Source organism: Salvelinus alpinus, chromosome 30, assembly GCF_045679555.1.
Source record: "Salvelinus alpinus chromosome 30, SLU_Salpinus.1, whole genome shotgun sequence".
In the NCBI taxonomy this organism is placed as follows: Eukaryota; Metazoa; Chordata; class Actinopteri; order Salmoniformes; family Salmonidae; genus Salvelinus; species Salvelinus alpinus.
Genome location: NC_092115.1, coordinates 45,702,259 through 45,725,621, shown reverse-complemented (window position 1 = coordinate 45,725,621; position 23,363 = coordinate 45,702,259). Strand labels below are relative to the sequence as shown.

The following is a 23,363-nucleotide window of genomic DNA, read 5'->3' as shown; positions in this document are numbered from 1 at the left end:
CAGGAGTGCTTAGGAATTCAGCACACCTCTCTTTGACCCTCTGGTTCTCAGAATTCATTTGACTCTCTGGTCCTCAGAATTCATCCTCTCCTCTCCCATGTTCTTCTCTCTCACTGGGTTGTCACTTGCTACTACAGCCACAATGTCAAAATTGGCTATATCATAAAAATTGATGAAAACAAAAATGAACTTTTTGGACTTAATTTAAGGTTAGTCATAAGGTTAGCAGTGTGGTTAGGGTTAGTTTTCAAATCACATTTTAAGAATAGAAATTGTACAAATAGGTGGGGTTTTGACATAAATCTGACTTTGTGGCTGTGGTAACTAGTGATGACCTTCTCCCTGAGCATGACCCTGTTGCCTAGGAAACAGCGGGGACCCCTCATTGTGCCAGCCAACAGGCCTGAGCTCTTCAGTTCCATCGTGAGGACAAGATAGGGACTTCATCCTAGGGATTGGTGAACTGGTACACTAGTCTCTTCTCACAGATTCTGTGCCACATTGAGGGAACTGGCAACTTTTGATTTGTCAAGTATTGCCAATAGACTCTAACCCAGATTGTCTCACACAAAACAAATTGTTGGACAAATGGATTGACAGAAGTGAAATTGTTCAGTGAAACGGTATACCCCAAAGGATTAACAGTGAAAAAGTACAATAAAGACCACATTGATAAAAGTCAGGGGCAAAGATGAAGAAAGTTTGTGTGGAATACAGTTTATTAATTCTTATAGAATTCAATATTAAAAACACTCACATATGTACACAGCAGCAGAAGCAGGAGGTTGGGCTGAGCTGAGCAGGACATTGGTGTGTTTACATCCTATGAGGCTATCGAAAGAAGATATTTCATTGTGCTACTTATATTCTATGTGAAAGCGCACTGAAACATTCCCAAGAGAGCAAATGCTTGGTTTTATCTCAAAGCTTGTTGGATGAATACTTCCACTACTCACCCTATTGGGATGGGGTCAGTGATAAGCTACAGTACTTGTGATGTGAACATTTTAAGTGAACACAGAAATGATTTTACATCTAAATGAGTCACAAAACAGAGGTTGTTTTAATGTCATCCATTCTTAATGTACACTTCTATATATATTTTAAAACAATCCTTGTTTTGTTTTTTAGATAAAGATTTAGAGATACCATTTCAATCTATTCCTTTATATCCTCTATACACATTAAAGTGAAAAACATACATGGTCTCTTCTATCACACTCTATCCCATTATCTGTAATACAGATTTCCTTTTTAAACATTGACTCTCCCATTCAGCCAATACATGACATGCTTCTCTTTCTGTCTCTGAACGTTCCAGAGTGTTCCAAAACAAGCTGCTCTTTCTATGTCTCTGAACATTTCAGTATCTTACCTGGCTGAACATCCTCTTTCCTGACTAAGAATTGTCAATACTTCATTCTTTGAAATAACAGTGTATTAATTAATATCATGTATGTTGTCAGAGGTGATTAGAGCAATAACAATAGAAGATAGAATATAATTCTAGTATAGCACAGACGCTCGTGGTAAGAATGAAATATCATAAAGAGAAAATGTAATTGATATAATTTGTCATTTCTAGTCAGTGTTATTAAACAAAGCAATGAAGTAGCAATGAGCCTTTTTAAACCACCCATCTCTCCCTTGGGAACAAATGTTCTATGGCTGTATACTATACATTAGCTAAAAGTAATTTACAGTACTGTAGTTGTGGGTCCTCCTGTCATGACATTGATTGAAAGTATGTCCCAAATGGCAGCCTATTCCCTATATAGTACAGGGCTTTGGTCAAAAGTAGTGCACTGTATAGGGGATAGGGTGCCATTTTGGAACTCTATCAGATCTACTTTAGGCCTCTGATTCTGACTGGTCGGTGGTGACAACCATTCAACCCTCCTGGTCCTGACTGCTCTTGTATTCTAGTGATCAACGACCCCTCCTTTCCCATTGTCTAGCTGCTTTCCTGATTGGTTGGTCAGAGAAGATCCCTCCCATTTCTCTTCATCCAGTTTACTGGAGATTGACCAATACAGATGAGCCTCCAATCGGGCCGCCGTCAATGAGAGTTCGTGCGCTGAGCAGGAGGGAGTGTCCACCTAAGGGAAGAAGAGGTATGAGCTGCAGTTATCAGACACAACTTGAAAGAAGACTTTCAAAATCAGGGTAAAAACATTTGTGACACGACAAGAGTAAAAGAGGAAACACACCAGTAGGGGGAAACGGTTAAACTGTGTTGTTTTGTTCTAGTGGTAGTGATGCACATAGCCAGGTACATGATTAAAAGCAGCTGTTTATATCCACATGTTGAATCGCCACCGACATCCAGCATGTGATTGCTAAGACTTTTATTTATTTATTTAACCTTTATTTAACTAGGCAAGTCAGTTAAGAATAAATTCTTATTAACAATGATGGCCTATCCCGGCCAAACACGGACGACGCTGGGCCAATTGTGCGCCGCCCTATGGAACTCCCAATCACGGCCATATGTGATTCAGCCTGGATACGAATCAGGGACTGTAGTGACGCCTCGTGCACTGAGATGCAGTGCCTTAGACCGCTGCACCACTCGGGAGCCCCAACACACCGCGGCCCTGGCTGCTTTCAGCCCTTCCTCTTTCTGGAGTGTTGTGTGTTTGTGTGTTCTTACCTCAAAGGTTTGTTGGAAGGCGCCATAGTCGATGTCAAAGAACCCGTCGGCCAGTGACATCATAGGGCTGAACCTGTGACCCCACTGGACCTCATCTGCCAGGTAAGAGCTCCGCGCCTGGCACGTCATACCTGGGGGTGCCAACACACACACACATATAGTGAGAACACATACTGTATTAACCTTCCCTGGCAGCTCACCTACAGCTACTATGATGACTAAGCAAATCTTTTCTCAGTGGGCGGTGAAGTCACTTCCACTTTCAAAGCATGGTGCACCCATAGGTATCATATAATTCACTGTGTGTGTGTGTGTGTGTGTGCAGGATCTCTGTGTGTGCACCACACTATACAACAGTCTCATAACAGATCATGAGAACAGGCAGAGGCATAGTCCAAATAGTATACAAACTGTGAATAAATATGGTGTGCGTATGTGAACTTGAAGAAGCTGTACACGAAATGTGTGGTCCGTTGATTCACTGCAAATGAAAAACAAATGAAGTGAAGTCGGTTGCCTGTCTTTTCTAGTGTGCGGTTTTTACACTTGTTTTTTTAATAGTTTGCCATTTGTGATTCAGGATATTGACTAACCAATAGCCTCCACCATTCTTTCCAGGATGACGGCCCTACTGCCTTTGGGCCCTGGTCAAAAGTTGTGCACTATATATTGAATAGGGTGACATTTGAGACGCAGCCATGGACTAACCTGTGGCCTCCACCATTCCCTCCAGGATGACGACCATTTCGAAGTCGTCTTTCTCCAGCTGGCCTTGAGACATGTCCCAGAAGGGCGAGTGGTGGTCAATCTCATGGGAGATGACCAGTGGAGACACCAGGAACAGGCGGTCGTCCCCTGTCTCAAAACCCACACTGATGTCTGTCTGGTCCAGAGGGATAAACTCACCTGGAGAGGGGGAGAGGAGGAAGAGGGCGAGAGGGGGTGAGATGGAGAGGGGTGAAGGGGAGGGGGAGAGATGGAGAGGCAGGGCGAGATGAGGAGAGGGGGAGCACGAGAGAGCAGGTGAGAAGTGAGTTATAAGACCTTCAGGACTAGGTTTTCAGTCCAGGACTAGGATTAATCTGTGCACAGGAAATATGCCCTTAGTGAGCATATACTGTACCAGTAAAAAGTTTGAACACAACTACTCATTCAAGGGTTTTTATTAAATTTGACTATTTTCTACATTGTAGAAGAGTTCAAGTAACAGACACATCTCAACATCAACTGTTCAGAGGAGACTGCGTGAATCAGGCCTTCATGGACGATTTTCTGCAAAGAAACCACTACTAAAGGATACCAATAAGAAGAAGAGACTTGCTTGGGCCAAGAAACAAGAGCAAAGGACATTAGACCGGTGGAAATCTGTCCTTTGGTCTGATGAGTCCAAATTGGAGATTTTTTGGTTCCAACCACCATGTCAGACGCAGAGTACGTCAACGAATGATCTCCGCATGTGTGGTTCCCATCGTGACGCATAGAGGAGTGTCACAAATCCCGCCGAAGATGGTGCCTCTTCCTGCTCGGGCGGCGCTCGGCGGTCGTCGTCCTACTAGCTGCCACCGATCCCCTTTTCTGTTTCAGTTAGTTTTGTCTGATTAGTTTCACCTGTTTCTTGTTTGGGTTTTGGACTATTTAAACCCGGTAGGCCCGCCGGCTTTTGTGCGGGCTTGTTTTTCTGTTCATGGTGTGTGGATTATTGTGGATTCTGTTTTCCTGGACAGTTTCGTCCTATTTGTTGGACTGGGTATTTTATGCGCTCTTGTGTTTGGCGTGACAGTTACTCTGTTCTTGGAATAAAGATCCACGTTTTGAACTACCTTGCTCTCTGCGCCTGACTGCTGGTGACACTGTCAGTGATTTATTTAGAATTTCAAGGCACACTTAAACAGCATGGCTACCACAGAATTCTGTAGCGATAAGCCATACCATCTGGTTTGCGCTTAGTGGGACTATAATTTGTTTTTCAACAGGACAATGACCCAAAACACACCTCCAGGCTTTTACCAAGAAGGAAAGTGATGGAGTGCTGCATCAGATGACCTGGCCTCCACAATCACCAAATTGAGATCGTTTGGGATGAGTTTGGGATGAGTTGGACCGCAGAGTGAAGGAAAAGCAGCCAACAAGTGCTCAGCGTATGTGGGAACTCCTTCAAGACTATTGGAAAAGCATTCCTCGTGAAGCTGGTTGAGAGAATGCCAAGAGTTTGCGAAGCTGTCATCAAGGGAAAAGGTGGCTATTTGAAGAATCTCAAAATGCATTTTGATTTGTTTAACACTTTTTTGGTTACTATATGATTCCATATGTGCTATTTCATAGTTTTGATGTCTTCACTGTTAGGTTCTAATTCTCAGAGTAAAAACTCGACGGACACTATGAAAGCTTAAACCAAGTTTATTCTTCCCAGAGGATCAATACAGCTGCATTAGACAAAAACCTTTTCACACAAGCAGTGATATTTAACCCTTTCTCCTAGGCTGTCTCCTCCTACACATCTGAACAAACATTTTATCTTTACTGCTCGGCAGGACACGAAGTGATACGGGCCATAAACTTTTATTTCTCCCTTAACGTGAACTGACCTGATCTCGACCTGATCTCACTAATCCATGGCTCACTCCCCTTATCAATGCCTGCCACATGTGATCGCTTTCCCTACGCTCAATACATTCCAAGCTTAATAGCCCTCACCATATACCTTCCTCCTACAGATAGCCGAGGGGCTACACCAGAGGTTAATGGTTTTAGCACCCCTCATTTCTCTATTACAACTAATGATTAAAAAGGATTTAAAGTTCATAAATCCAAACCTATCATCATTATTATTCTACAATGTAGAAAATAGTAAAAATAAAGAAAAACCCTTGAATGAGTAGGTGTTCTAAAACTTTTGACTGGTAGTATATATCAGTGCCTTCAGAAAGTATTCATACCCTCTGACTTTTTTCACATTTTGTTAGGTTACAGCCTTATTCTAAAATGGATTAAATAAATTAAAAAAACTCAGCAATCTACACAAAATACCCCATAATGACAAAGCGGATCACGGTTCTACAGAGATCTCTCTCCCTCCTGCAGAGGGGAGAGGTATAGAGGGATTGATTGATTGGGGGGGGGGTTATGATACCTCACGCCCATTGTAAATCTTAAAGCAGCAGACGAATCCTTTGTCCTTTAGTGTTTGGGACTGGAATGTCTGTTTGGACTTATGGAGAATCTACCTCAAAACTGTAACATGCAATAAATGGACTTCGGGACGTTATATTTCATTAGCCAAAATAGTGGTAAAAATGATAGATGGAATATGAAAATGAAAGTCGATGTTGTTATGTTATTAAAAGTTAAATGAAGACGTTATAACAAAAACATTCTAACTTGAAGAGTTTTCATAATGTGTATGTGATGTTTACATACTTTATGTTGTGTAGAAAATATCCAGATGAAAGAGAATGTTTTGGTGACGATAAGACTGGGATTTTAGTTGTCTAAACGAGACCATAGCAATTTATAATACCTTGCCTCGTAACTAGCTACGCCCCAGGAAACCCAGAGAGCGTGTCTGGGAACGCCCTTCCTACCCTGGGGTATAAAACATGCTGCAGCCAAGGTTTACGACTAGTCGTGACCCCGAAACGCAACACGAGGTTGAAAACAAAGAAAACACTGCACAAGGTCCCAAAGTTGACAGTGCATGTCAAAGCAAAAACCAAACCATGAGGTCGAATGAATTCCCAGTGGAGCTCCGAGACAGGATTGTAAAAACTTTTTTATAACATTTTGCTAATTTTGCTAATACTTATGTAAATATCACATTTACATAAGTATTCTAACCCTTTACTCAATAATTTGTTGAAGCACCTTTGGCAGCGATTAAAGCCTCGAGTCTTCTTGAGTATGACGCTACAAGCTTGGCACACCTGTATTTGGGGAGTTTCTCCCATTCTTCTCTGCAGATTTCCTCTGTCTTGTCCCGAAACCATTCCTGCGTTGTCTTGGCTGTGTGCTTAGGGTCGATGTCCTGTTGGAAGGTTAACCTTCGCCCCAGTCTGAGGTCCTGAGCGCTCTGGAGCAGATTTTCATCAAGGATCTCTCTTTACTTTTCTCCGTTTCATTTTTCTCTCGATCCTGACTAGTCTCCAAGTCCCTGGCGCTGAAAAACATCCACACAGAATGATGCTGCCACCACCATGCTTCATGGTGCCAGGTTTCCTCCAGATGTGACGCTTGGCAGATGTGACGCTTGGCAAAGAGTTCAATATCTTGTTTCTCATGGTCTGTGAGTCCTTTAGGTGCCTTTTGGCAAACTCCAAGTGGGCTGTCATGTGACTTGTAATGAGGAGTGGCTTCCGCCTGGCCACTCTACCATAAAGGCCTGATTGGTGGAGTGCTGCAGTGACGGTTGTCCTTCTGGAAGGTTCTCCCATCTCCACAGAGGAACTCTGGAGCTCTGTCAGAGTGACCACCTGGTTCTTGGTCACCTCCTTGACAAAGTCCCTTCACCCCAGATTGCTCAGTTTGGCCAGGCGGCCAGCTCTAGGAAGAGTCTTTGTGGTTCCAAACTTCATTCATCCATTTAAGATTGATGGAGGCCACTGTGTTCTAGGCGACCTTCAATGCTGCAGAAATGTTTTGGTACCCTTCCCCAGATCTGTGCCTCGACACAATCCTGTCTCGGAGCTCTACGGACAATTCCTTTGACCTCATGGCTTGGTTTTTGCTCTGACATGCATTGTCAACTGTGGGACCTTATATAGACAGGTGTGTGCCTTTCCAAATCATGTCCAATCAATTGAATTGACCACAGGTGGACTCCAATCAAATCGTAGAAACATCTCAAGGATGATCAAAGGAAACAGGATGCACCTGAGCTCAATTTTGAATCTTATAGCAAAGGGTTTGAATACTTACTTACTTACTTAAATAAATAAGGTATAAATAAGGTTTTTTCATTTCAATAAATGTTCAAACATTTCTAAAAACCTGTTTTTGCTTTGTCATTATGGGGTATAGTGTGTAGAATGATGAGAAAAATATATAATTTAATACATTTTAGAAGAAGGCTGTAACGTAACAAAATTGAAAAAGTAAAGGGGTCTGAATACTTTCCGAATGCTTCCATAATATACAGAAATAGATTATGTGAAAATATATATCTGCATCCCAAATGGTACCCTATTCCCCTTTTGACCAAAAGTAGTGCACTATATAGGGAATATGGTGCCATTTGGGATGCAGACCTTGTATGGCGATGGATGGTATGTTAGCCTTACCTTCCTGAGTCTGTTTAGACTTGATGAGTTTGGCCCTCATGTTGGCCCCAACAATGTGGGAGCTGCGCAGGTCCCCCACCCGGAACATCAGACACAGTTTGTCATCTCTCAGAGAGATCACTGCATTCTTAGAAAAAACCAGGGTCTCCGCACGCTTATTGGGCTGAGAGATCTTCACAAACATACAGCCCACCTGATCAAAAGATGAAGAAAAAGATTAGGCCCAGTGCGGTCAAAAAGTGATTTCCTGTGTTTTATATACACTGAGTGTACAAAACATTAGGAGCACCTGCTCTTTCCCGACGGACGGACCAGGTGAATCCAGGTGAAAGCTATGATCCCTTATTGATGTCACCTGTTAAATCCTCTTCAATCAGTGTAGATGAAGGGGAGGAGACAGGTTAAAGAAGGATTTTTAAGCCTCGAGACAATTGAGACATGGATTGTATCGTGTGCCATTCAGAAGGTGAATGGACAAGACAACATTTTTAAGTGCCTTTGAACGGCGTATGGGTGTAGGTGCCAGGCGCACCGGTTTGAGTTCGTAAAGAACTGCAATGCTGCTGTGTTTTTCATGCTCCACAGTTTCCCGTGTGTATCAAGAATGGTCCACCACCCAAAGGACATCCAGTCAACTTGAAACACCTGTGGAGTCAAAATGGAGTCAAAATGGGCCAGCATCCCTGTGGAACGCCTTCGACCGCTTGTAGTCCATGCCCCAACGAATTGAGGCTGTTCTGAGGGCAAAAGGGGGTGCAACTCAATATTATGAAGGTGTTTCTACTGTTCTGTTCACTCAGTGTATATTTCCACACTATGGGCAGTGGTGCAGTGGTGCAGTGGTGCCTGGAGAAGTGGGTATACTTCTCAAATTTTACCCCAAAAACCCCGAAAGGTGCCCTGTGTGAAAAATTCAAAAAATGACAAATAGTGACATACTCTGAATTACCTAAAATGATAAATCCCATATTGGTCTTTCACAGTCAGGCCAACCCAAACAATACTGTGCAAGTAGGCCACAGGAGGTTGGTGGCACCTTAATTGGGGAGGAATGGTTGGAGCAGAATAAGTGGAATGGTATCAAATACGTCAAACACATGGTTTCCATTTGCGCAGTTCCAGCCATTATTATGAGCCATCCTCCCCTCAACAGCCTCCACCGATTTTGTAGGCTAATAGCGGCCTACTATTGAAATACAGGCTGTCAACTGAGTCAGATGTTCACAGGTTTTCACATTTAAGGTTTTCGCTCTCAAAGTCACACTTTCTAAAATAGAAAAACAACTAAATTGGATGTTTTGTCCACAACAATGCTTAAACCACACTGTCATGCTTTCCACCTGGCTACCCCTACCCCAGCCAACATCTCAGCACCCCCTGCAGAAACTTGCCCAAGCCCGCCCCACCGCTTCTCCTTCACCCAAATCCAGACAGCTGATGTTCTGAAAGAGCTGCAAAATCTGGATCCCTACAAATCAGCTGGGCTAGACAATCTGGACCCTCTCTTTCTAAAATTATCCACCGAAATTGTTGCAATCCCTATTACTAGCCTATTCAACCTCTCTTTCATATCGTCTGAGATCTGCAAAGATTGGAAAGCTGCCGCGGTCATCCCCCTCTTCAAATTGGGAGACACTCTAGACCAAAACTGTTATAGACCTACAGTATATCCATCCTGCTCTGCTTTTCTAAAATCTTCGAAAGTCAAGTTAACAAACAGATCATGATAAGGGAATTTATATGCTTAAAGGTAATGATTAAAGAATTCCACCCTGAAACGTTAACTATTAGTGATTATTAGTTTATGTAGCATGTATAATGAATAATTAAAGTACTAAGCGTAAGTCCAATAAGGTTTAGTAGAGACATGTGAGGGAGAGAAACGTGTGTGTGTGTGTGTCTAAGAAAATACTGAGAACAATTCAACTGTGTTTGACCCGACCTGGCTAGAACTCTGAGATACGTATGATAGAACAGGGAGTCCTTTCAAGGTTCCTCTAATCTCGGGGGGAATGGAACTGCCAGCTTGGTAGTGATAAACAGTGGATACAACTCACCTACTGTTCGTGTGTATGTATGTGCGTAGGATATCTACTGTTTGTGTGTATGTATGTGCGTAAATAGGGAGTGAACTATAAAATGGATGTCTTTGTATTATGGACTTCAGAACGTTCTCTGAATAAACTGTACGGACCTTTTGCATAAGCTGAGTCTTTGCCTAATTATTATTAAACCCAGGGTCTTACAAACCTTGGGGATTGGACAAAACTTAAAATAATTGTTAGTTATCGTCATTGGGATTGAAAATTCTAAGGACAGATCACCGACCATTTCGAATCCCACTATACCTTCTCCACTATGCAATCTGGTTTCCGAGCTGGTCATAGGTGCACCTCAGCCACGCTCAAGATCCTAAATGATATCATAACCGCCATCGATAAAAGACAGTACTGTGCAGCCGTCTTCATCTACCTGGCCAAGGCTTTCGACTCTGTCAATCACCGCATTGTTATCGGCTGACTCAATAGCCTTGGCTTCTCAAATGACTGCCTCGCCTGGTTCACCAACTACTTCTCAGATAGAGTTCAGTGTGTCAAATCGGAGGGCCTGTTGTACGGACCTCTAGTAGTCTCTATGGGGGTGCCACAGGGTTAAATTCTCGGGCCGACTCTTTTCTCTGCATATATCAATGATGTCGCTCTTGCTGCTGGTGATTCTCTGATCCACCACTACGCAGACGACACCATTCTGTATACATCTGGCTTCTCTTTGGACACTGTGCTAACAAACCTCCAAACAAGCTTCAATGCCATACAACACTCCTTTCGAGGCCTCCAACTGCGTTTAAATTCAAGCAGAACTAAGTGCATGCTCTTCAACCGATTGCTGCGCGCACCCTCCCTCTCGACTAGCATCACTACTCTGGACGGTTCTGACTTAGAATATGTGGACAACTACAAATACCTAGGTGTCTGGTTAGTGTAAACTCTCCTTCCAGACTCACATTAAGCATCTCCAATCCAAAATTAAATCTAGAATTGGCTTCCTATTTTGCAACAAAGCCTCCTTCACTCATGCTGCCAAACATACCCTCGTAAAACTGACTATCCAACCAATCCTTGACGTTGGCGATGTAATTTACAAAATAGCCTCCAACACTCTACTCAGCGAACTGGATGTAGTCTATCACAGTGCCATCCGTTTTGTCACCAAAGCCCCATATACTACCCACCACTGCGACCTGTATGCTCTCGTTGGCTGGCCCTCACTACATATTCGTCGCCAAACCCACTGGCTCCAGGTCATCTATAAGTCTATGCTAGGTAAAGCCCCGCCTTACCTCATCTCACTGGTCACCATAGCAACACCCACCCGTAGCACGCGCTCCAGCAGGTATATTTCACACCCAAAGCCAACACTTTCGTTGGCCCCATTTCATTCCAGTTCTCTGCTGCCAATGACTGGAACGAATTGCAAAAATCACTGAAGCTGGAGTCTTATATCTCCCTCTCTAACTTCAAGCATCAGCTGTCATAGCAGCTTACCGAGCACTGTACCTGTACACATCCAATCTGTAAATAGCACACCCAACTACCTCATCCCCATATTGTTATTTACCCTCTTGCTCTTTTGCACCCCAGTATCTCTACTTGCACATCATCATCTGCACATCTATCACTCCAGTGTTAATGCTAAATTGTAATTATTTCACCTCTATGGCCTAATTATTGCCTTACCTACCTACTCTTCTACATTTGCACACACTGTACATAGATGTTTCTATTGTGTTATTGACTGTCCGTTTGTTTATGTGTAACTCCGTGTTGTTGCACTGCTTTGCTTTATCTTGACCAGGTCGCAGTTGGCAATGAGAACTTGTTCTCAACTGGCCTTCCTGGTTAAATAAAGGTGAAATAAAAAAAATGGCCAGCAACAATGTTCTACTCTTTTTGACCAGACAGCTTCAAATAGATGGGCTACAAATACAGAGACAGAAGGGTGCTGTTTCGCTCGCTCAAATGCTTTATCCGATGAGATACCTTCAGCCTCTTGTGAATTGAAGGAAAATCATGAAACAAAGAGAAACGATACATAAATAATTGTTTCTTTTTTTCCTCAAATGTTTTGAGGGGAAGCCTGGCTTCCCTTGTCATCCACGAATAGCCACTGCTATACAGGGATCTGGTCAAAAGTAGTGCACTACATAGGGCTCTGGTCAAAATTATTGCACTATATAGGGCTCTGGTCAAATGTAGAGCACTATATAGGGAATAGGGTGCCATTTGAGATGCAGTCCATGAGTCTCACCATGAAGGCGTTGACCATAGATCCCAGTATGGCCTGGAGCAGGAGCAGCATGGTGCCCACTGGACACTGGTCAGTGATGACACGGTAGCCGTAACCGATGGTGGTCTCTGTCTCAATGGAGAAGAGGAAGGCCGAGATGAATCCGTTCACGTTGTTGACGCACGGTGTCCATGTCTCATCCTCCAGATGATCTAGATCCCCTCTGGGTGGGAGGCAGGAGGGAGAGTGAAGGGGAAAGAGGGAGAGAAGCAAAGAGGCGACAAAAATGTAGGATGTGAAAAAACTATCCATTGACTAATATACTTCCACTTGCTTTACAGAGAAGAAATGACATAATAATAATAGTTTTCAGAGCAAAATGTATTTATTATTTTTCATAATTTTCATTGTTGGACATAAAAGACTGTACACAGTGCATACAGTATGTGATTGTATCCCAATGTAATCAAGTTTTGAAATTATACTGTTTTTGTCAAATACTATATCTGTTTGGGATTCTTGCGCTCAATTTGCAGTGTACAAATTATTTATAACTATGTTCCGGGCTCCAGACAGTCCGCTCAAAGACAAATCGGCCCACAGCTGAATGTAATTGGGGACCCCTGATCTAGAGTGATTCTCCCAGACAGTGATACCATGGATGTGTCTGAAATGGCACCCTCCTCCCTAGTGCCCTACTTTTGATCAGGGCCCATAGGGGAATAGGGTGTATGGAGAATAGGGTGCCATTTGGGACCCATTCTAAAAAATACATGGGACTGAGCGGATAATAGGGAATAAGGTGTCATTTGGGACGCACGCCAAGTGTCCCCTGTCATGCTCTGTATGAGTGCTGTCCTGGCCTGCTTTCTGTCTCTCTCACCTGAGGTACGCTATCAGGTACCAGATGGCTCCAAAGAAGAGCCAGGTGATGGCGTAGGCCATAACGAAGACGAAGAGAGAGCAGCGCCAGTTGAGGTCCACCAGGGTGGTGAAGATATCTGTCAGATAACGGTACGTTTCCCTCATGTTGCCATGCGACACGTTACATCTGCCATTCTTCTCCACATAGCGCTGCCTCTTACGTCTCTTAGCTAGAGAGAGAGAGAGAGAGAGAGAGAGAGAGAGAGAGAGAGAGAGAGAGAGAGAGAGAGAGAGAGAGAGAGAGAGAGAGAGAGAGAGAGAGAGAGAGAGAGAGAGAGAGAGAGAGAGAGAGAGAGAGAGAGAGAGAGAGAGAGAGAGAGAGAGAGAGAGAGAGAGAGAGAGAGAGAGAGAGAGAGAGAGAGAGAGAGAGAGAGAGAGAGAGAACATTGACATATCGACAGCAGAACTAAAGGGACTTAGTAATAGGAAGACAGAGGGGTTGTTGTGAGAATATCCAAATCACTGAGGGAGAAACCAACGGAACAGCCATTTTGCACAGGAGTAGGAGGAAGAGATGCTGGAGGAGGAGGTGAAACTGTGGAAGGAGAAGAGGGAGGGAGAAAGTACACATGTTTTGCCAATAAGCAATGCGTCAGTGTGGAGGGGGGAGGGAGAGAAAATATTAGACTATTGCATAGTCAATAACCCCCTATCTGCAGACTACTGTGGCACCGTATTCCCTATATAGTGCACTACTTTTGACCAGAGCCCTATGGGATGCCAATAGGGTGCCATTTGGAACACATTTAAAGTTAACAGCACCACTACTCACCCCAGCCAAATCTGCCCCTCTCCTTCTCCATCACCCGAGGCAGCTTCTTAACATACTCATCAGATGCTGCATTTGCCTGCCTCTCTGCCAGCTTGGACTTCCACGATCTGTTAGCGGAGGGCTGGGCGGTATCTGTCGTAACCACATGGCCCAGTTCCTCGGACACATGAAACACTCCGGTGGACACCATCACCTCGGTAGCCTCTTCCACCAGCACCTTCCCTTTCTCCACCACGGGGAGAGAGAGGGACTCTGGCCTCAAGGTGAAAACAGAGTTCTCAAGCGCCATCAGGAATGATGGTGTGTGTGTGTGTGTTCGTGTTCCTGGGTCCTCGATTTATTCCTATGGCAGACTCTGTCCGATGGTTATTGACTGTTTAATTGGGTTCTGTCCATCAAGGTCCTGGAAACAAAACAAGGATGGGGAAATTGATTCAAATTATTATTGTGAGATCATAGAAGAGTGGGGTATTTAAAGTGCTCTGCTTTCAGTAAATATTTTCTAAGGGGACTGTGGGGCTAGTGTTGAGCAGTACTGATGTCCTTCACTATACTGATGAACTGTATCCCAAATGGCACCCTATTCCCTATGAGCCAGGGTAAAAAGTAGTGCACACTATAGTAACCAGGGTGCCATTTGGGGAACAGAATATGCCCCTCACTAAATTGTCCTCAATACCCAAACCATAAGTACTGACCAACGCCGATGTCTTTTGGGCATCTTTTTCTGGTCCTGTCCAGACCAGCCATCTCTTAAAAAAAATTTTTGTTGTTGTTGGTGCGGTTAAAAGTCCATGGACGTGGATTTTTTGATCCGCACCGGACAAAATATGAACCAATCATAGACGTCTACTCTACTGTGCTCAGTACAGTAGAGTATAGTAGAGTATAGTACGGTATAATGTGCTGTATTGTACACTACTTTAGTCAAATGTACTCTTCTGAACTAAACTGTACTGTACTATACTCTACTGAATTAAACTCTACTGTACTGTACTGAATTAAACTCTACTGTCCTGCTGTACTGTACTCTACTATACTGGATAAAACTCTACTTTCCTGTACCGCACTGTGCTCTACTGTACTGAACTGTGCCGTACTGTACTGTGCTGTTCAAACTTGTGAAACACTAGATGTTTATGATTAGGACAGATTTTTTCTGTTTTTACAATAATATTCGTCATTCAGCAGACACTCCAGAGCGACTTACAGTCAGTGCATTGAACTAACAACATATCACAGTCATAGCAATATTTTTTTGTTAACCGTTACTCAGAATGTTGTTAGTCCGTGGTCTGTTGGTTTATTCGTTAAGTCAGACTCCTTTGAACACAATCGTGGCAAGTTTTAAAGCTTTTGAATAAGCTAACATATGTGCATGTGGCAAATGGGAGCAATAATTCATATTTTATGTTACAATCTTCAATTGGCTCCTCTTTCGTCATGGATTTAAACATTCTTATTGGGCTATAATGTTTACTTCATTGAGAATGTGTGTGCAGTTGAAATTTGGCCATAGAATCAATGACCAAAAAATACGTTTTTTCAATTTCTGTAAATTACGCCTTTTAAACTTTCATTCGGAACCAAAAATGAACCTTATTTCAACATACATTTTTTCACCTTCCATTCAGAACCTAAAATGACCGTAACTTCTATGTCTGGAAAATATCTATTTTCAACGTCATTTTGCATACTGGGATGTCTGTCCTTGACTGAACGTTATCTACTCAACCCATCCCATTACTTTTAGTCTAATAATCTATATTTATGGAATAGCTAATAATATAATGGGGAGTGTGTGTGTGTGTGTATGTGTGTGTGTGTCATAGATGTCTGTCTGTCTGTCTGTCTGTTATGGGACACAATGAATTACAGGAATATTTTAACGGAGTAAGAAGGCTATTCTTACTCAGAAAATGTACAATGTCACTTTTAATGTATTCTGTAATACATAGCTATAAGAACACAAAACAGCAATCAGGCAAATGTCATTCTAATATGAATAATCATCGTGTTTCATGTTAAAATGGATGCCTAAAGCGCTACCTTTAAGGTTATCCTAATATATTTTATCCCATCACTTTATTTATAAGGACCTTACAGATAGATGAGTCGATGGTCCAACAGTGAGCCTCGGAGATCGTCCGCTTAGGTTCAATCCTACCCATTTTTTATGTTTACCATCAGCTCTGATGATCGGGTGAGTGTTCGACGAAGCATCAGTTCAGTCTCTCCTCTCTCACCAGTAAACAAAGACAACCCCAACCAAACGACAGTTTTTTTTAGTGTTTTTTTTAGATGTTATCCTCAATAGGAAGCGGGCTAATTATAGAAAAAGCCCTTTAGTATTGACAAATAGCATATTATTGTATTTTCCTACTTTGTTTTCAAAGAGTTTAAGATGGTGGCAGTTCGTCTGTACAGATCATTGGGTACAGACAGTGCAAGCAGCACCACCGATCCGCGTCCGATAGAGTTGTATGAATCACTTAAGTTGTGCAGGTGTTAGATCATGGACGTGACGGTCGAGGGGATGCTGTCGTCATCACCGTCACTATTCTTCATTAGGCTTGCAGTAGGCCATACGGGTATTCGTGTTGTGGAGGATGACGTTTTGGAGTGAATTAATTCATATCAATTTCATGTGAAACAAACAATGTTTTTCTCCTGGACAGCCACATTGCCTAACATCATTTAAAATAAACGAATCGATAATATTTTCTAAATTAATTGGTCTTCCGATGCATTTAATTGTTAATCACATGTATTATAGTCTACTACTTTAATTATAAGTGTTTTTTTAATATAGCGTCGCCTCTGTGTGCAATGCGACCTCCAATGCAGCAGGTGACGCACCTTTCAATACTTGCATATAAAACTACCGTAAACGTAATATTTTATTTTATCTCTCAAGATGTCGGTGTACGGACCTGTGGTGAAAATTCACCCTGTCGTTCTCGCCTCCATCGGTGACTCATACGAACGGAGAAATGAGGGAGCGAGTCGTGTGATCGGAACCTTGCTTGGTACTTTAAATTTACTCCGAAAAGTAGCTGTAAAGAAAATGTATTCGAAGCGCAGTGAATCCGGCATGTCTCGCTAGCTAATTGCTAGCTACAGCGGTATGTCTCGCTAGCTAGTTGCTAGTTAGCTAGCTAGCATCACTTCGTTGGGTGCTTGTCAATCTCACATCTTGACAATCATAGCTACTTAACTAGCTACCAAAGCTCTGGTTTAACTTACGACTTTACCAAGTATTCTAACGTTTTAGCTTATCTACGCTACGAATGGTTTTTAGTTAACGTTGCTAGCTAGTTAGTAATATAGGTTACATGAAGTAGTTGCACTTATTTGTCCCCATAAGCACAATAGTATGACAACTTGTTGCATTCTTGTGTTCCTAAGGTACCATTGACAAACACTCTGTTGAGGTCACCAACTGTTTCTCTGTCCCCCACAATGAGTCTGAAGATGAGGTGAGTAGAAACTGATGCCACCTATCGACCTCTGTAACGTAGAAATGAGTGAAGTTGGCACATGTGAAACCAGAAGTGACACTGTAGTCTTTGTGACGGCGACAGGTTGCTGTTGACATGGAGTTTGCCAAGAACATGTATGAGCTCCATAAGAGGGTGTCACCCAGCGAGGTCATCGTCGGATGGTGAGTAGGCCAATGTTTTCCTATTCCCATCCAGTAAAGCTTTTGTCTCATGCCAGTACTAACAATGAATGACCCGATGTAATGTATTCAATCTAATGGGATGGGTACATTCCCTAAAAAATTAAAAGGTGGTGTTGTGACCAAAAGCCTATGCTGGAGATAAAACTCTGCTCTAAAGTGAAACCATTCTCCTTCGTCAGGTACGCCACTGGCTTTGAGATCACCGAGCACTCTGTGTTGATCCATGAGTACTACAGCCGAGAGGCCACAAACCCCATTCACCTGACAGTGGACACCGCCCTGCAGAGTGGGAAGATGAACATCCGCGCCTACCTCAGGTCAGTGACTTCCCCTCGCAACCTTTCACTTCAACCAGTCGCACTTCTGTCTCATTACTTGTTTGTCCACCGAGAAGCTATTGCTGACGCAAAGGATTTCTTAAACTCTTGACTTCCTGCCCTCGTCTTTGTTTTTTGCTACGTTTGCATTTGCTGTTTGGTTAGTTTGCTTTTTTTTCTCTCGCTTTGAGATTCCTTACGTAGTTAAAAGTGGTTCTATAACAGAGGTTCTCATAGGTCCGCAGGAGGTCCTCGACAGATATAACACATTTTGGCCAAGGATCTCTGGAATAAATTTAGAGGGTCTAATAAAATCCAATAAGTTCTTAACATACTGTATGTAATACTTTATGCTCTTAACCCCGGGCAACATGGGCCTGGGAGGCTCACAAGGATATTGGTATCCACAGTACTCCACCAATTATATATTTTTCAACTCAATAATTAATATATTCCCCCATTTTAAGCTTTAAAACTGTAATGTTTTCTCTTGTCCTCATGGTAAGATGTGTAGAATTGCTGGATATTAGTTTTAAAAGCTGCAACAACAAAACATCGCTGCCCGTGACAAGATGTGTAGAATTGCAGGAAATGAGTTTGGGGAAAAAATGCGCTGCACGAAGTCATAGTAAAACTCCTTTATGATGTATTTTTATATCACTCAAGTTGTTCTGATTGAGGGGGTTCCTGGTGAATTTGCTTTCACAAAGGAGGTCCCTAGCCTCAAAAAAGTTTGAGAATCCCTGCTTTATACGTTAAAATTAATCATTATTATTCCGTTGCTTTGTTTCCTCTGACAGTGCCCAGATGGGTGTGCTAGGAAAGACAGTCGGTGTGATGTTCACCCCTCTGAGTGTGAAATACAAGTATTACGACACCGAGAGGATAGGCGGTAAGAATGTTCTCTTTGCCATGTTTTCTATCCATTTAACTTTTCTATGTCCCAATTTGTGCCTTTATTGGACATTGTTTATTTGTTATGTCATATGTTTAATTGGGGGGGGGGGGAAGTAACACTCCTTGATAAATGGTAAATAATGGTCTTTATATTCCAGTTGACCTTCTCGAGAGGACGAGAGATGCTCCTAACACCACCAATGGGCTGACCTCTGACCTCTGCCAGGTTGGCGGGGCTGCTGGCCGGGTTCAGGACATGCTGGCCACGGTACTGACCTACATAGAGGATGTGTTGGTGAGTACATACACAGAGCCTATAAATGGCGATGCCACATGGCACCCTATTCCCTATGTAGTGCACTACTTTTGACTAGGGCCCGTAGTGCTCGGGTTCTCAGTCAGTAGTCTCTGTTTGCATTGCTATTGGAGTGATCTGTGTGCCCGTTGCATGATATGTTATAGATGGCTCTGGGTAGTGTTTACAGCAACGATTACATAGCTTAGTTTTCTGAAACACTTTTCTCTCTGTGGCTGTTTCAGTCTGGTAAACAGACAGCAGATAACAGTGTTGGACGTTACCTGATGGATCTGGTCAACAAAGTTCCTAAGATCACAGCAGAGGACTTTGAGACCATGCTCAACTCCAACATCAACGTGAGTATGCCTCCTTTGGATTTGGGCCTGTATTTATCAAGTGTCTCCGAGTAGGAATGCTGATTTAGCATCAGTTTAGGCTTTTAGATCACAATGAATGGATACGATCACATGGACTGTGTGGAGCTGTTCTTAAATCAGCAATCTTACTCTGAGACACTCGGTACGTACTTAGAATTTATTCAGTTGAACAGCTCTAGTACATACTGTGTTTGTCCCTTGTCCTCATGACGTTTGTGTGAATGTATACCTTTTACTATTTGCAGGACCTGTTGATGGTGACCTATCTATCGAATCTGACTCAAGCACAGATCGCCTTGAACGAAAAAATCGTGGTACTCTGAGCATTGAAAGATTGGGGTTGTTTACTTTTCTTTTTTTGGAGTTGTATTTAATTTTTTGTGTATGTTCTTAAACTCAAATTAATAAAGGTGTTATAACAGTACCTAATTGCTATGGTTGCTTTTATAACTTAGGTAATGTCTTCTAACTAAGACAATTTATTTACAAATTCCACAATGTCCTGAATAGGACAATGCATGCGTAGTTGTAGCATCATTTTAATTTCTGGAAAAAGTGAGGTCAGATACATTTGCTTGAGTGAATTCTATTTCGCCCTATGGGTGTTGTCACAAGAGATACAAATATGTCTCAATACTGTATTCCGATTTAGTTGCCACTTCACCGGTCCCTGGGATGAAATCTATCTTGTCCGCAAGGTGGCACTAAGGAGCTCAGGCCTGTTGCCTTGCATGGTGAGGTCCCCGCTGTTTCCTAGGCAACAGGGGGTCATGGTCAGGGAGAGGACAGAATATGGCAGAGGAGAGGATCAATGAATTCTGAGGACTAGATGGTCAAAGAGGGGTCTGCAGAATTCCCAGTAACTATTTGGGATGCACATTTTGATATAATGGTCATCTTTTAGTATCTGTCTGATTTTATGTACATCATATTTATGCCTCAGACCCACCTTTTTACGTAAGATTTCTCCCTTTGACTGAGATCAACATCAATGAAACCTAGTTCGTGCATGCATGCATTCATTTCTTTGAATCTTGATTTTTAAAACAGTTTAGTCAAGTACACAAACATTTCGGTCCTTTCCCCATCGTTACCATGAATAGAGTTAGTATCGAGGGGCATCAGGGATACATTTAACAAGTGTTTACATTCTCATCCTAGTGGGATCAATGCAGCTCTGTTGTAAAGAGTAATATAATTATCATATACTGTTTAACAAATTACTTTGAGCCTCTTAAATGTCCTTGAGTACCCGGAAAGCCATCCGCCAAATAAAATGTATTATAATAGCTGGCATGCAAACGCTGCTGTCATTATCTAATAAACTATTACAGTATTATGATGAGAGGAAGTGGGTTTCACTAAGTTTGAGTGTGTCCAAAATGCCAAGCGTATTCCCTGTATTGTGCACTACTGTTGACCAGAACCCTATGGCTCTAGGAAATAGGGTGCCATTTAGAATGTGTCCTTAGTTGGAGCTTGAAGGGGATAGAGGGTCAGGGTAGTCGGCAGCAGTAGAGTTGTGTAGTTATGGTCACTAAGTAACATACAGAACAGCTAAGAGTTCTGCATTTATCCATGGAGATTGTCCTTTTGTGGAGCTTTGAAAGGAAACTGGACTAACACAAGAATACAAGGGCCATGTGTCTTCATTAGGCTTTAAACTCCTTATACATACTGTATGCATCCAAGATGGCACTCTATGGGCCTTTGTAAAAAGCAGTGCACTATAAAGGGAAAAGGGTGCCATTTTGGATCCTTGGGTCACTGTCTCATTAAGCCTTGAGCACAGACTCATGAAACCCACAAAAAAGCTTATTTGGTAAACCATATTGCAGTTCTAAAGTCAATCTTACTGACAGTAGGCCCTAACTCTGGGTCTTTGCAATTTTCCCTCTTTTAGGGTAGTGGAAGCATCACACAAGTGAGGACTCATAATGTACCCATGAATGATTTTTAGTCTCTCTGCTCTTCAGATAATGCCACAAAAAGAGCTCTCATCCCAATTCCATTAAAAAGAATATTGCCCATCTAGAAACCCATCAATAGTCTGGTTTCTATTATTTGTCCCCTGTGTGCTCCACAACCCCATATTTTGCATTCACAGGCACTACTTACATTTCATAATGAGAGGCCAATGTGTGTGAACCCTGCCAGGCCAAAGCTATAAGAGCAATGGAAATGTATGCTTCTGTTCGTGGAATGAAGTAAGGAAAGTCTCTGTTTGAATCTGAGATTTTGGGAGAACTGTTGCTTTGCTTTAGCTGTGCCGGTTGTGAGAGCAAAATGCATCACTTCTGGGGACACTTCAACCTCTCACTGGCTGTGTCCCGACCCAAATGGCACCTATGCACTGCACTACTTCTGAACAGGGACCATCGGGCCTGTGGTCAAAAGTAGTGCGTTATGTAGGGAATAGGTTTCCATTTGAGATGCTACTGCTATCTCCCCCTCCCGTGGCTTATCTCCAAGGAATGCCAGTGAGTCATAGAATTCCAACTGGTAACAGAACTTTGGTGCTGTTTGGTTGGTGCCCCGTGAGGTGGCGATCTGTACAGTACTCTAGATGGAATTACGTTTGTATGCGTGGGACATTTCTCACCCGAGTGCTCATTCTTTGATTAACTATGTCGTGACAATTTAAAAAGGTCTTGAATACATGACATATATTACTGTGTTATGCTTCCGTGTATACAGTACCAGACAGTGGGTGTCCTCAAAAGTATTTACCACGTCAAGGAATAAAACCCCTTGTCTTTTTGTTATGTCTTCATAGTACAAGTTAGTTCTTTGGTAGCTTCCCCATGATTTGGGCAACTGGAGTGTACTTTATTTTGCAAGGGACATTTCTCCCCATTTGTAACAGCGAGCACTCATTTGAGAAGGATTTGACCCCATGGTCCGTAGGGCTCTGGTCAAAAGTAGTGCACTATATAGGGCATTGTTTCCCAACCCTGGTCCTTGAGTACCCCTGACAGGACACATTTTTGTTGTAGCCCTGGATAAACACACCTCTTTCAGCTCTTTGAGGGCTTGATGATTAGTTGACAAGTTGAATCAGGTGTGCTTGTCCAGGGTTACAACAAAAGTGTGTACTGTTGGGGGTACTCTTGGGCCAGGATTGGGAAACACTGATATAGGGAATAGGGTGCCATTTGAGACACAACGATGGTCTCCATATTATATGGTACTTATGTGATGATAGTTTCTAATGTTAGCCTTTCCGGGGTCCAAAACTGTCTATCAACTAGATAAACCACACGGCTCTACCACAACTATTTGTAGCAAAAAACAAAATGGCAGCTCTATTTCTATAGTCTCCTTTACTTCTAGATACACTACCGTTCAAAAGTTTGGGGTCACTTAGAAATGTCCTTGTTTTTGAAAGAAAAGCAAATTTTTTGTCCATTTAAAATAACATAACATTTATCAGAAATACTGTGTAGACATTGCTAGTGTTGTAAATTACCATTGTAGCTGGAACCCGGCTGATTTTATTTTAATGGAATATCTACATAGGCGTACAGAGGCCCGTTATCAGCAACCATCACTCCTGGTTTCCAATGGCACGTTGTGTTAGCTAATCCAAGTTTATAATTTTAAAATGCTAATTGATCATTAGAAAACCCTATTGCAATTATGTTAGCACAGCTGAAAACCGTTGTTCTGATCGAAGAAGCAATAAAACTGGCCGCCTTTAGACTAGAGTATCTGGAGCATCAACATTTGTGGGTTCGATTACAAGTTCAAAATGGCCAGAAACAAAGAACTTTCTTCTGAAACTCATCAGTCTTTTCTTGTTCTGAGAAATGAAGGCTATTCCATGCGAGAATTTGCCAAGAAACTGACGATCTTGTACAACGCTGTGGACTACTCACTT

The 23,363-nt window shown here is 42.5% G+C and overlaps 2 protein-coding genes across 7 annotated transcripts; one reads left to right on the top strand and one right to left on the bottom strand.

Moving 5' to 3' along the window:
* Positions 1-697: 697 nt before the first annotated feature.
* LOC139559629 (G protein-activated inward rectifier potassium channel 3-like) lies at positions 698-16,413 on the bottom strand. 6 transcript variants are annotated; one of them, XM_071375784.1, is made up of 9 exons: positions 16,293-16,391; positions 14,608-14,661; positions 13,910-14,312; positions 13,097-13,307; positions 12,235-12,436; positions 7,927-8,119; positions 3,362-3,559; positions 2,654-2,784; positions 698-2,099 (listed from the first exon to the last, which is right to left on the bottom strand). In XM_071375784.1, exons 3-9 carry the CDS (start codon positions 14,196-14,198, stop codon positions 1,923-1,925), a joined length of 1,401 nt encoding a protein of 466 aa, XP_071231885.1. In that variant the 5' UTR covers positions 14,199-14,312; positions 14,608-14,661; positions 16,293-16,391; the 3' UTR covers positions 698-1,922. The 6 variants fall into 6 exon arrangements, with proteins under 6 accessions (XP_071231885.1, XP_071231880.1, XP_071231881.1 ...); XM_071375779.1 differs by lacking the exon at positions 16,293-16,391 and adding an exon at positions 16,014-16,284; XM_071375780.1 differs by lacking the exon at positions 14,608-14,661 and having other exon boundaries at positions 16,293-16,413.
* A 318-nt stretch (positions 16,414-16,731) lies between these two features.
* Positions 16,732-19,907, top strand: LOC139559630 (eukaryotic translation initiation factor 3 subunit F-like). Its single transcript, XM_071375785.1, has 8 exons — positions 16,732-16,938; positions 17,318-17,388; positions 17,494-17,573; positions 17,774-17,911; positions 18,712-18,803; positions 18,967-19,103; positions 19,349-19,462; positions 19,729-19,907. Exons 1-8 carry the CDS (start codon positions 16,827-16,829, stop codon positions 19,804-19,806), a joined length of 822 nt encoding a protein of 273 aa, XP_071231886.1. The 5' UTR covers positions 16,732-16,826; the 3' UTR covers positions 19,807-19,907.
* Positions 19,908-23,363: the final 3,456 nt, after the last annotated feature.

Coding starts and splice junctions, on each gene's coding strand:
- LOC139559629 (XM_071375780.1), bottom strand. CDS start 14,198: ATGGCGCTTGAGAACTCTGTTTTCACCTTGAGGCCAGAGTCCCTCTCT. Junction 3,560..7,926: donor GTCTAAACAGACTCAGGAAG/GTAAGGCTAACA, acceptor CCCCCTCTCCAG/GTGAGTTTATCCCTCTGGAC. Junction 2,785..3,361: donor GGGAATGGTGGAGGCCACAG/GTTAGTCCATGG, acceptor TGGCACCCCCAG/GTATGACGTGCCAGGCGCGG.
- LOC139559630 (XM_071375785.1), top strand. CDS start 16,827: ATGTCGGTGTACGGACCTGTGGTGAAAATTCACCCTGTCGTTCTCGCC. Junction 17,389..17,493: donor ACAATGAGTCTGAAGATGAG/GTGAGTAGAAAC, acceptor TGACGGCGACAG/GTTGCTGTTGACATGGAGTT. Junction 17,574..17,773: donor AGCGAGGTCATCGTCGGATG/GTGAGTAGGCCA, acceptor CTCCTTCGTCAG/GTACGCCACTGGCTTTGAGA.